Here is a 13,764-nt window from a genome sequence, read left to right on the forward strand (position 1 = left end):
GTATTCATATATCAAATCACCATGATGTGCACTTTAAATATTTTACAATTATATTTTCCATAAAAACTCAGTAAAGCTGACATTTTTTAAAAAGTCCAAGCAGAAATGGAGACTTTTGCTTTAATAGCTAAAAAGCAGTCTTTCTGACCCAGGTAGGTGGTCATTGTTTTTCTCCTTGTAGTGACAACCTCCTTTTAATTTTCATAGTCAATTTTATTGTTGGTAAAATCATCCAATTACAACTTTTCCTTTTTCATTTAGGGCTACAAAGAAGTTTCTATTTTTTTTTCAAGAAGGATGTTATAAAATAGAAAGTTTGTAGCAAAAATTCTCATTACATAGTATAAGGTATGAAGACTGAAAAAAAAATCCCATTTTTTCTTTTACATTATTAGAAATTAAATAAATTATCTCATTAGAGTTAAACGCTCTCAGCACTATATAAATGTGCTCTTCTAGCAACCGTTTAATAAGTCTGCATATTCAGGATATAATAAGCATTGGCGCATGACAAAGTGCCAAGGTCACCCTTGTCTTATTGAGAAAGAACCATGCTGAGTTAACCTAGAACAGTACATTTGGCAGATTAAAACATTGGGAAACGTCAAATAATGTTGAGTAGAATTAAGTACTGAGAAAGTGCAGACAACTAATATTGACTTCATTGTAGACAAAATTTACATATTAATTCATGACTAACCCGAATAGTGGAAGGTTTATAGAATTCTCTTAGGAATACAATTCTTTAATTTGTTTCTGCAGATTAATAAATCAGATTGGTAAAAGTATAGTAAAGAGGATCCATATTGAGTTTAAGTCAATTGGAAAAGCTTATCTAGATACAGCAAATCAGTTGTATTTATGTTGTTCCTTTATATCCACTCCTTTCCTTCATCTGCTTTCACTTTTCCTCATTCACTTATCAAATATTATAAGCTAAATGTTTTGTGCTTGAGACATACAGGCAACTATAGCATATTCCTGTTTCAAGGAAGTTAATATAGATAGGAGGTATGACAAGTAAAATCATAACTACAGTATGTGTAATGAGTACTTTGATAGAGAGATGCCCTGGCAGAGAAGGAATATATGAGTTAGGCTTGGGAGTTAGGAAAGGCTTCATGGAAGAAATATTTTGAAGGACAAGTAGGAGACAGGGAGGTGACCATGGAAGAATGGAAGAGGAAAATCCATTCTAGAGAGAGCAGCAAGAACCAATGCAGGAAGGGGGGTGGGGGGATGGGTTAGCCTGGTGATGGGTATTAAAGAGGGCACGTTCTGCATGGAGCACTGGGTGTTATGCACAAGCAATGATTCATGGAACACTACATCAAAAACTAATGATGTAATGTATGGTGATTAACATAATAATAAAAAAATGAAAAAAAAAAGAACCAATGCAGGAGACATGAGAAAACAGTGGCCTGATGTTTCCAATTTTACTAATTTACTCTTTGATTTATAATCTATACAACTCAGAAATCTACAAAATTATCTGCAGAGGCTTTATAGTGATTAAATTTAATTGTCATAGATTTTCAATTAACAGAGGCTTTAATTTTAAGAAATAAATACTGAACCTAAAATTGTTCCTATTCAAGAATGGGATGATGGTCAAAATAACCAATATACACTTAAAAATATTCTCATATATGAAATTTAATCTTGGAATATTTCCAGCTTGTTTTATGATATGCTTCCCCCCCCCCTTTTTTTTGGGCAGGAGACCAAGGCTGAAATAATTACTAGAGAGAATAAAAAGAGGTTAATTGCTAAGGAAGAACAGAAAGAGGAGAAAAAATGGAGTGTTCTGTCATTTTCTATTGAGGAGGAAATGAAAGAAAACTTAAACTCTGGAATAAAGAACCTGGAAGAGTTTCTGAAATCATGTAAAAGTAACTCAGTGAAATTTCGAGTTGAAATGGTAGCCTTAACTGCCTGCTTGAAAGCATGGAAAGAACATTGCCGAGGTAAAGTTGTGTGATTCTGTACTTTTTCTTTTGATGAATTGGAGAATTAATAAAAGGATGTAATGATGATAGCTGTCATTTATTAACTGGAAGTTTGCGTTAGAAGCCTTAGATGCATTATGTGATTTTATCCTTACAAAATTCCTCTAAGGATTACTTCTTTTAACGGAGAGCAATGAAATCTCAAAATAGCAAATATATAGCACATTCTTAAGCAAACTCAAATCAGTCAAAGATCGGCTTAAAGATAACTACTTATAAAATTGTGGGCATAGTCAAGGGAACAGCAAAGACGGTGAGGCACTCTGGGAGAATCTGTCACTCATGTTTGAGATCTGAAGTGCAAACATTTTCTTTCTGGGTAAAACTAAAGATTATGTTCGTTCACCATGTTGAGTTCTTCTAAATATTGCTGTGGCTCCCATGTGCTCTACTTTGCAATTTCTATAACACAGAGTAGGATAAAAAAGAAGACAGGAAGAGAAAGATAAAGGGAAATAAACCTGGGTAGAGATATGCAAATTGATAACAGGTGAAATGATCATGTGCCTTAAGAGCTCCAAACTGACAATTCTTCCTAGTAAACCTAGTTGATCTGTCTGTCTCGAGCATCCCCACACTTGAAATCCATTTAACACATGGTCACCGGGTTCTTCTTTTCTCCCCTCTCCCCACTCTCATTCTGTTTACTTCAATCTGCTCTAAAGCAGTCAGCCTTTCACTGTGGATTCTGTCACAGTGAGAAGCACAAGATTTGGCTTATATGTTTCTGCCCAAACAAGATGTTGTATCAGAATTTGCAGCTGACTGCTACTAAGAAAGATCAGAATTAAGTGACTTACTCTCCTGAGGGGAAGAATTCTACATTAAATTTTTTTTGTCGCCTCTTATAGCATTCAGTGGGTATTTGGTGATATTTTTTAGATAGCTAAAATATAGGTTTATTGAAAGAAAGTTGGAATTAAAAACAGCTCTAATATGGCAAGTGTGGAAAGATTAGCAGTGAGGAGGAATAAAAAGAATGTATATAACTATACAGAAATGAAGAAGAATTATCAAAGTCTGTATTTGGCAGTTGTAATAGACTGATTGAATTGGCAATCTCCAATGAGTACACCAAATAGTTATCTATAGTCAACAGTAGGACTCAATAAATTTTGCAAAGATTTTAACCAGATATTTAAAGTCATCTAAATATTTTTCTTTGACCATAGTAGAGGAGGCATGAAAATAATAGGTGGAGAAAAGATTTGTTGTTCCCCAGAACACTTACACAACCTTGAACTCTAACAGTCTTATTTCTATCATGAACTATAAGGCTTTTCCTTGTTTCCATTATTTGCACAGCTACTTTCCAGTTATCCATGGAAATGATGAAGTGGGTATAGTTGCACTTTAATTATATTTTACCTAGTCCTCTGTATTCCGAAACCTTTATCGATGTTAAATAAGATAGTGAATTTAATTAGGTCAGATTGATAGTCTGGATGATTAATCTTGGGTAATCTAACATTATTTTTGATGGTCTTTATTGTTTATATTATGTTGTTTATTATTTGCCAAGGTGAAACCACAAAAGATTTAAATATAGCTGTTCAAATGATGAAAAGGATCCATTCCTTGATGGAAAAATACCCAGAACTTTTGCAGGAGGCAGATCAGCAACTCATAGCCAGATGCCTCAAGTATTTAGGATTTGATGAATTGGCAAGTTCTTTATATCCAACCCAGGTAATTTTCAGAATAGCTCCATTTTAATAGAATAATTATGGGGTGTACATAAAGTGTCTTGCAAATACAGTCACCTCTTCTAGGTTTTTCTTTTTTTCAACTGACAATATTTACTCCTACGTTCAAAGTCATTACTAGTAATTCAGCTGCCCAAACTTGAAATAATCTAGAATTAGAAAACTGATACAAATGCTTGTCTGAACAAACAGGTTAAATGCCAGATAATTTCTGCAGACCCTTAAAATTCATACTGTGTTAAATTCTAGCAAACAATTGAAAAGCTATATTGTGATTGTTCAGTTGTTTTTAAATGTATTAGATTGTAGCTACAAGTACCATAGTGGATATTTGAAAATCTTGATGTCTATCAATATACTCACAGTTAAGATAATGATTTAGATGGTAAAGAACTTCTTCAATAAATATTACAAAATTGAAAAGGTGGTAAAATCCTTTTCTCATAAAAAATACTCAGTAATATATATTTTAATTATTTAAATAATGTTGTAGTTTGAAATCACTTTCCAAATGGACTTTTCAAATAATGTAGGTTGCAAGAGATGACATGAAGAAAACAGATAAATACTCAATTGGCCTTGGGCCAGTTCGGTTTCAACTACAATACATGGGCCATTATTTGATACGAGATGAGAGAAAAGATCCAGATCCCAGGGTTCAGGATTTTATTCCTGACACATGGCAGGTAATAATTGAATGAAACAAAAATTTTATTTGTATTTTATGATTAAATGTGATCTCAGGAGCTTCTCATTATTGTGGCTTTACATATTATATTTGGCATGAACTTAATAGTGAGTCATGTCATTTAAAATTATTTTATCGGGCGCCTGGGTGGCTCAGTTGGTTAAGCGACTGCCTTTGGCTCAGGTCATGATCCTGGAGTCCCGGGATCGAGTCCCACATCGGGCTCCCTGCTCAGCAGGGCATCTGCTTCTCCCTCTGACCCTAGTCCCTCTTGTGCTCTCTATCTCTCATTCTCTCTCTCAAATAAATAAAATCTTTAAAAAAAATAAAATAAAATTATTTTATCATTGGAAATGACAAAATGGAAATTCTTTTCCATTTAAAGAAAGTGAAATTTTCATTTTGTTCATTTTTTTATAAATAGACCATCTCTTTGGAAGTACTTTGATGAATTTACATATATATATTTTTAAAGTTCTGTTTGGGTCATCTAGTTGTATCATTGTGGAGCAACCTCCACGTTTTCCCTGTGTCAATAGGATTTTATATGTAAATGTGCACAGAGCAATTTTGGTAGTCTAAAAAATATAGCAATTGTTTAGATATTTACATGCTACACCTGTCACCATCATAGCCATTCTTCTATAAATAAATGTAAAATTGATGGATATAAAATTTGGAATAAAATGGTGTGTTTCTGCGTAGATTGAACCATATAAAATCGCTGATAAATTGAATATGTTTACCTACAAAAGTACAATTTCATAGGTTCAATCTACTAGACTTCCAATTCAGAATGACTTTATCTTTCTTATATTGATGGTAGTGGAATATCTTTAAAAATTCCTGCCTCCTTTTCAGGAACGGGAGAATCAGTTCCTTACTTAAGTGCAGGACACAAAGCAGCCAAGTGCTCTCTATTAATTCTACACACATTTCAATTCTTCTGACGTCCACTTTATTTTGAGGTGTGGCTCAGAGTGGACCTAGATTAAGAGTGTGCAGACTGAGGTTTGGGGATGTTTTTCCATCTTCTGCCCATCATAGAAATTTATGATTCTTTGATTAGTCATCATTTTGATGATTAAAAGCATAAACTGAGGGGATGAAGTTTTTCATGCCCTTCAAAGTAGGTACCTGACATTCTTCTGTATATAAAGTAAGAGGTAGGTAGTAAAATTATGAATGATTGATTTTTTCTCCTTAGCTACCATTTCACCATTGGCTACTTCTTAGAACTTAATTTCTCAAAGCCTTTGGAGAAGCACTGTATTTAATGACAAATACTTAGAAAAAAAGAAATCTTCCCAATGACAAGATATTTTATTCAGGCTCACTTTCCATTTTAGAGAAGGGCTGGGCTTAATCAATGACAAATACTTAGAAAAAAAGAAATCTTCCCAATGACAAGATATTTTATTCAGGCTCATTTTCCATTTTTCACACACAAACTCACCTCCAGATGGTCAAAAGCATAGCAATTCTGTCTTCTGAGAGAATGCCACGAGTTCTTCAGATTTTCCTATGTGTTTCTTCATGTGTTTTTAACTCCCCATCATTCCATTTGAAGTTCAGAAAATTATATTAGAAGTGTATTAATAGATTTGTTTTGATAACATGCTGTTCATATTATTAACTCAAATGGTGCTCTGAACCCTGCAGCGAGAGCTCCTTGATGTTGTGGATAATAATGAGTCAGCAGTGATTGTCGCCCCAACATCCTCAGGCAAAACCTATGCTTCCTACTATTGCATGGAGAAGGTGCTGAAGGAGAGCAATGAAGGGGTGGTTGTTTATGTTGCACCAACAAAGGTAGCCCTCAAGTGACTCAAACTTTCTCTTTCATTCCTAAACCTCCTCTTTTAAAATAATACATGTAGTTATGCAAGTGAATCTATTTCACTTTTTATTATTTATTTTCCAGTTTTATTGATCTATAATTGGCATATAACATTGAATTAATTAAGGTGTACCACACATAATTTGATATATGTTTATATTGTGAAATTATTGCCATAATAAGTTTAGTTAACATCCATCACCTCATATAGGCACAACTTTCAAATACACAATGCAGTATTGTTAACTATAGTTGCCATGCTGTACATTACATATCTACTACTTATTTATATTATAACTGGAAGTTTGTGTCTTTTGTCCACCTTCACCTATTTCACCCACTGCCTCCAACCCCTACCTCTGGCACCCATCAATCTGTTCTCTGTCTCTATAGCTTTCACTTTATTTTGTGACCTGTATTTTCTCCTTCCAGTTTCAGAGGCCAACATAACACTTTTCTGAGAACCACTGTGAGGAAAAAGCCTGGTCTTGTGATTTTGTCATTCAGCATTATGCTTGCATTGAGAGAAGCATTCATACTTTGCTCAGCCGTACTGGGTCACTTAGGAATCTAATACTGCTTTTGCAGAGTTTATGGGATTTATCTGATCTGCTGCTGGGCATTCGTGACTGGCCTGTTTCTCAAGCTAGGTTGTTTTGCCATGTTTCTTTTATGTCTATTACTGCTTAATGTTGAACTTAAGTTAAGCTTTCTGCACTTATAACCGTACATATTTTTAGACAGTTCTTGTCATTCTCTGAGGTTTCATCTGTGTTTTATTATGTGATTATTGAATTTCTTCCCTTGTCAATCAGGCCCTTGTTAATCAAGTGGCAGCGACTGTTCAGAACCGTTTTACCAAGAGCCTGCCAAATGGTGAAGCTCTATGTGGTGTTTTTACAAGGGACTATCGTCACGATGCCCTAAACTGTCAGGTAGGATATATTAATTAATGCATTTTTTACCAAATTATATAATAGTACTAATATATGTCTCTTTCGATAGAAATTCAACATCTTCACAAAACCTCACAGAAATAATTTTTTTGAATTTACAAAAGATGAAATGGCTTTACAGAAAGTTTAATATTGTTAATATTCCAAAGAGTTGAGAAATAGCACTCATCTTTCTCTAAGGACACTTACGTTTTGACTTCAGGTTTCAGTTATAGTTTATTGCATCCTTTTGGTTTATAAATGGATTCAAAATTATCTGAAGAACCCAAAGCTATAAAAAATTAACAAACACCAATTTCTAATCAGAATGACTTTTTCTCGATAATTAAGATACTGTCACTTTTCTTGATGAGTAGGATACTCATCATAATTTAAAAAATGTATTATTGATAGAATATTTGATGCTAAGTAAGCCATAGATAGTTTTCCTCCTTAACAAATTCATAAATACATAATTAAGACTGAACAAAAAGTGAAAAGATGATTCTAGAACATTGCAGAGCAGACATGAAGATGTGTTACCCAGATTGCCTTTCAGGGATGGACTTGCTGCCCAGATGTGGGGAGAGGGGTCAAGACAAATGTCAACTGTCAGTTCTTCCAGGTCTGCCTCCACAGTCCATGTCCTGTGGTTGAGTTAGGCAGGGGTATAAATGCTGGGACATAAACACAGGGGTATAAACGCCTGTTGTGGAATAACTCTGACAGCCGGTATTCACTCCAGAATTCTGAGCCAGGTTGGCCAAGGTTTCATCAGGCCTCTTTTGAAATATAGCTTCTCCCTCAACACAATTCTGCTTCTCCCCACATCCATAGTTGTTGACCCTAAATAGACATTTTTAAACAAAACTATCTCAGGGTCAGATTGAAGAAATAAACTTGTGATGATTAACTCTTTCTATTTGTATTACTTTGGATGTTTATAAATAAGAATTTGAACTTCAAATCTGATATTTTATCATTTTGACTCATAAGAATTACGGTTTCATAAGGTTTAACCTAATATATCATAATTTTAATGAAATATTCTCAGAAGTGATATTATATCATAATTATTAGCAGGTACATTCAGGAGTTATAACTCTTTCATATTCTTATAACAAAGTCTGTACATAGTAAAGTACTCAAAATTTTTGTTTATACAATGTTATTTTTAGGTACTTATTACAGTGCCTGCCTGCTTTGAAATTCTGCTATTAGCTCCTCATCGCCAAACATGGGTGAAAAGGATCAGATATGTTATATTTGATGAGGTAGGTTTGGTATTATTTCTCTAGGTTGATTTCCTAGTGTATGTAAGTGCTATAATGAAGATATTTGGTGCTTCAAGACATTTGTCCCTTTGTATAGAGTTCAGGTTGTGGAGGATACTTCCTTCTGAATGGTTTCCTCAGTGAATCGTACTCAGTCTTTTGGCTCTGTTTTCCTGTTGTGACTCAATAGGGGATGTCGGTATATGCTGTCGGTCTTGCTACACGAACCTCGTGTAGCAAGGCAGAGTTAACCACCAGGGCGTACATTTTCCTGGTAGAGATTTCAAAATCCAGTCTTTGACCTCTAAAGCAAAGCTTTTTGGTTTCTAACAATGATAGCAGTTATGTGAGTTATTTTATCAGTCATCGACAGAACAGAAAACAAATGACACAGTCAAAACAATTTAAGAAGAGAGTCTTCCAGGGCGCCTGGGTGACTCAGTTGGTTAAGCGACCGCCTTTGGCTCAGGTCATGATCCTGGAGTCCCTGGAGCGAGTCCCGCATCGGACTCCCTGCTCAGCAGGAAGTCTGCTTCTCCCTCGGACCCTACCCCCTCTTGTGCTTTCTCTCTCAAATAAATAAATAAATAAAATCTTTAAAAAAAAAAAAAAAAGGAGAGTTTTCCAAAACTGTGTGAGGGAAACTATGAAGGTTAGTACAGTAATCCAGAGCTAGTAACTTACCCTTATGCTAAAAGGGACAAGGCAAAGAAGCAGTTACTGAGACGCAAAAGGAGATTCTGATTAAGGTAGCCACATTGTGAGTACTTATCTTAGTTAAGGGACATAACGAGCTCAAGGTAACCTTTCAGGAAGGGGGATCCAGTGAAATAAAGACCTCATTCTCATTCTCCTCCCTTCTCCTGATCCCTTGACAAGGCTCTCCATTGGCTAAGTCCAGGGGAACCAGAGAGCACTGGAGTCCCTTTAAAAGTAATCTCTGTAGGTCCGTTTCCCTGGCCAAAGAGAGCAGGATGGAAAATAATAGAGATTTATAGGGACAAATGGAAGATATTTATAACACTTTTGTCGTACTTATAAATGTTATAAAATTTTATAATATTTATAAATGATAGTTATAACATTTTATCCTTTTATTTTGTATTTTTATAAATATATTTTATTTTTTATTTTTTTAAGATTTTATTTATTTATTTGAGAGATAGAAACAGAGAGAGAGAGGGAACACAAGCAGGGGGAGTGGGAGAGGGAGAAGCAGGCTTCCCACTGAGCAGGGAGTCTGATGTGGGCTCGATCCCAGGACCCTGGGACCATGACTTGAGCCGAAGGCAGACACTTAACGACTGAGCCACCCAGGCACCCCTATAAATATATTTGAATATATACTTAAAAATATATAATATGAAATGTGCTTAATATATTATATATTGAATATATAAATATATTCAATATTATATGTATATCTATTAAACATTTATTATATATATTTTATTTTGTATTATATAGTATATTATATATTATATAGTTTATTTATATAATATATATTTATATAATATGTAATTTATATATAGCATGTATTTATATAACACATAATTATATATATTAAATTTATATATTTATATAATGCATATAAAATATATATTTATCAAATATTTAGTATACTTATATATTCATTTATGTTATATGTAATATAATTTTATGTATGATATATAAAATATACATATTTTATATATTATATTTTATTTTGTAGTATTTATAAATGATATTTAAAACATTTTATCATTATATTTTATCAAAGATATTTATTGAAAGATATTTAAAGTATTATAAAAGGATATATTCCTTTGCTCCAAAGAATTTTCAGCCTAAAGTGGAAGAAGATGATAAGCTTGTATTTAACTTAATTATTCCTGTTGTAAACTTGGAGCTACTAAGCAGGCTATATATTTTATTTGTTTGATACTGATTTTTTTAAAGATTTTATTTATTTATTTGAGAGAGAGAATGAGACAGAGAGAGAGAGCATGAGACAGGGGAGGGTCAGAGGGAGAAGCAGACTCCCTGCTGAGCAGGGAACCCGATGCGGGACTCGATCCCGGGACTCCAGGATCATGACCTGAGCCGAAGGCAGTCCCTTAACCAACTGAGCCATCCAGGCGCCCTTGATATTGATTTTTTGTGTTTATTTTTGGTTACTCTGTATATATTGCATCTTGAAGGTCTTGAATATTCCTGTTCAAAATAAAAATTCAACAATTCTCTGTAATCAAGAACTTGAGTTGTACTCTAATTTCAAAAACTCTGACTGGTATGACATTGGGTACCTTAATTTCCCCACTTTTATATAAGATAAAGCTGAAGGATTTTGAAGGCTAATGCCTATTCTGGCAGAGTCAGAGAAAAGAACTATCTGCTTTTATGAAGCATTCAGGAGAGTTGTATACTATCTGACCAGGCCAAAACCAAAGGGGCTGTGGAAAAGATAATTTTAATCCTCTGGCTCAGATAGTCCTTTCCAGCTAATTGCCAGGCTTCATAATTTAATCTGTTTAGAGAAGACTACATTTGAGAATCTTCTCTGAATCAAGTTCAATTTGCCTTATTTGATTAAAAGACATTCATTCATTAATTCAGCAAATATTTAAGGGGTGCCTCTGCCATGCCAGGCAGTGTTGGTGCTAGGAATGCCCAGGTCTAAGGTCACAGAGTAATTGAAAAAGAGAGAATTAAACAAGTAAGCATATGAGCAAGTACACCTGTGACTATGCCCGCCCACACTGGTACATACTGTAAAGAGAAAGAGCAGGCTGGCATGACTGATAATGGCAGGAAGGCGGTAGGAGGGAAACTCTGGCATGGGCAGTCAGCAAAGTCCTTCTAATGGAGTGACATTAGCCTGAACTCTGTAAGCTGAAAAGCATGTTAAGCAGAGGGAATGATACATGTGAAAGCTCTGAGGTAGGAAAGGTGTGTTTAAGGAACACAGAAAAGTCCAGTATGTCTTAAGCAGAGGGGGAGCAGTATGGGACAGAATGGCTTGAGACAAAGCTAGAGAGGCAGGAGGGGGCCAAAGTATGCCAGGTATAATGTACACCCTGTTAAGGAGTTAACATTCTGTTCCATGTGCAAAGGAAGATATTGAAGGAATTTAATTAGGGACATGGACTGATCTAATTTGTCTTTTAGATATATCATTTTGGCTGTGATTGGAAGAACCCAGGGGGCACCGAGGGAAGCTAGGTGGTAGTCAGGAGGATATTGCAGCAGTGCAGCTGAGATGAGATAGTGGCTTGGGTGGCATTAAACATGGAAAGAAATGCATAGATTTGAAAGAAGTTTTTGAAAGTAAGAGAAAGAGGAATTATTGATGGATTGGTTATGGAGATTGAAGAAAATCTGTGTCAAGATTTTCTATTACCTGATTTGTGGATATTTATATAAACTTGGCATGGTCAATTAAAGGTAACATGAAACTATGTATAGTGATTTGAGCTTCTGTGTCTTATTTTCATTTGCTATTTTTAAATCATCTTTTTAAAGGAGAAATTTTTTTCTTTAATAGGTCCATTGTCTTGGCGGAGAAATTGGAGCAGAAGTCTGGGAGCATCTCCTTGTCATGATCCGATGTCCCTTTTTGGCTCTTTCAGCTACCATAAGTAACCCTCAGCATCTCACTGAGTAGGCATTATGTTCCAATTTGGATAAATGCTTTTCTATTTTAAATTTTATACTTTCTATATAGGTTCTGAAGAGTTTCATAACTTTCTGGTGGGTTTATTAACTTACCTCTGGCTATTCAAGCAACAGAGCACTTAGAGCACCTCCTGGCAGGTGCTGAGAAAGGCCACACTCAATAAAGGAAAATCAAGGACTGTCCCAGCCAGATCTGCTATTGAGTAGAAAATTTCTTCCATATGTCAAAAAAAGTCCACCAGCAGCGAGAGATCTATGTTCCTTTTTTTTTTCTTTTAGCAAGAAATAGAAAATGAAATAATATAATGACATCCCCTGCCACAGACCTTGAGATTTTTTCTATTGTCCCACTTTGTAGATGCTCAGAAAGATAGCAAAACCTTACTAATTGAAAGGCCCATATCATTTTGTCATTGGGCTAGATTTTTGCCTCGTTGTTATAACAATTATAGCAAAGGCTACTATGTGCCAGGCACTATTCTAAGTGTTTTGCAAATATTAATTTATTTTAAATACCCAACAACCCTTATGATTTACTACTTCAGTTACTACTATTAAATCATATTTCTACTACTACTATTATTATTTCCATTTTTATGGAGTGTGGAATGTGGAAAATGAGGCACAAAGAATGTAAGTGATTTGACCACGAGCCACAGACAGCAGCAGTAAGGAGGCTGGGATTCAGTCTCAGGTAGTCTGCCTCCAGGGCCTATTCCTTTAATTACAATTTTTAAGGCATGTGAAATTTTCTTTATTTAAATTATTTAATGTCACAGAAAGTAGTACTCTATTACTGCCTACAGTAAATTTATTTGTAAATTTATTTTTTAAGGTGGCTACAATCAGTAAAACACTACTGGAAACAAGAAGACAGTACAATGGGAAAAAATACTGCTTTTAAAAGAAATGCTGGCTGTTGTGCCAATTCTCCCAAAGATTACTTCCAAATAAAGGAATCGTATAAAGTTAGACTTGGTATGTTTGGAATTTTTCTTTTACTTTAAAATCATTGCAGTCCTTATGTGGCCACTGATTTGGAAATTCTTGCTCTTCATTGTTAGTGCTCTATGGAGAGAGATACAATGATTTAGAGAAGCATATATGTTCAATAAAGCATCATGACATTTATTTTGATCATTTTCACCCATGTGCCGCACTAACAACGGATCATGTAAGTAATACTTTAGCCATATTTGTTCTGAGTAATATAAATTACTTGTATATATGTTATAATTGAAAAGCTGCCTAGTTGATTCTTACGAGAATTGTAGAATAGATACTTTATAACAGATATTTAACCTTAGTTTTATTTTTTATTTTGTTTATTGAATATATTTGACATATAACATAATATAAATTTAAGGTGTATAACATGTTAATTTGGTATATTTATATATTGTAAAATAATTGTGATAGCAATATTTAGCACCTCTATCATGTTATATAATTATAATACAATATTATTGTCCATATTTATTATACTGTGCATTAAATCTCTATGTCGTATTTACTCATCACAAATTTGTACCCTTAAATAACACTGATCTTTACTCCCCCACCTCACATCCCCTGGTAGCCATCATTTTACTGTGTTTTTTATGAGTTTGACTTTTTTAGATTCCACATATAAGTGATATCATGCTGTTACTTTT

General features: G+C 34.3%; 1 protein-coding gene across 5 annotated transcripts in view; it reads left to right on the plus strand.

Moving 5' to 3' along the window:
* Positions 1 to 13,764, plus strand: part of LOC114210073 (putative ATP-dependent RNA helicase DDX60) — a 108,438-nt gene that overhangs the window by 38,784 nt on the left and 55,890 nt on the right. For all 5 annotated transcript variants that reach the window (XM_028104302.2, XM_028104306.2, XM_088021012.1 and 2 more), the window contains 9 exons: positions 1,724 to 1,970; positions 3,535 to 3,701; positions 4,252 to 4,404; positions 6,069 to 6,218; positions 7,062 to 7,181; positions 8,360 to 8,455; positions 11,979 to 12,094; positions 12,945 to 13,087; positions 13,174 to 13,283. In XM_028104302.2, coding sequence (XP_027960103.2) covers positions 1,724 to 1,970; positions 3,535 to 3,701; positions 4,252 to 4,404; positions 6,069 to 6,218; positions 7,062 to 7,181; positions 8,360 to 8,455; positions 11,979 to 12,094; positions 12,945 to 13,087; positions 13,174 to 13,283 — 1,302 coding nt within the window. The remainder of the gene's footprint in view (positions 1 to 1,723; positions 1,971 to 3,534; positions 3,702 to 4,251; positions 4,405 to 6,068; positions 6,219 to 7,061; positions 7,182 to 8,359; positions 8,456 to 11,978; positions 12,095 to 12,944; positions 13,088 to 13,173; positions 13,284 to 13,764) is intronic.

Source organism: Eumetopias jubatus, unplaced genomic scaffold (assembly GCF_037043125.1).
Source record: "Eumetopias jubatus isolate StellerSeaLion01/CBP00866 unplaced genomic scaffold, mEumJub1_p1.0 scaffold_2, whole genome shotgun sequence".
Taxonomy (NCBI): Eukaryota; Metazoa; Chordata; class Mammalia; order Carnivora; family Otariidae; genus Eumetopias; species Eumetopias jubatus.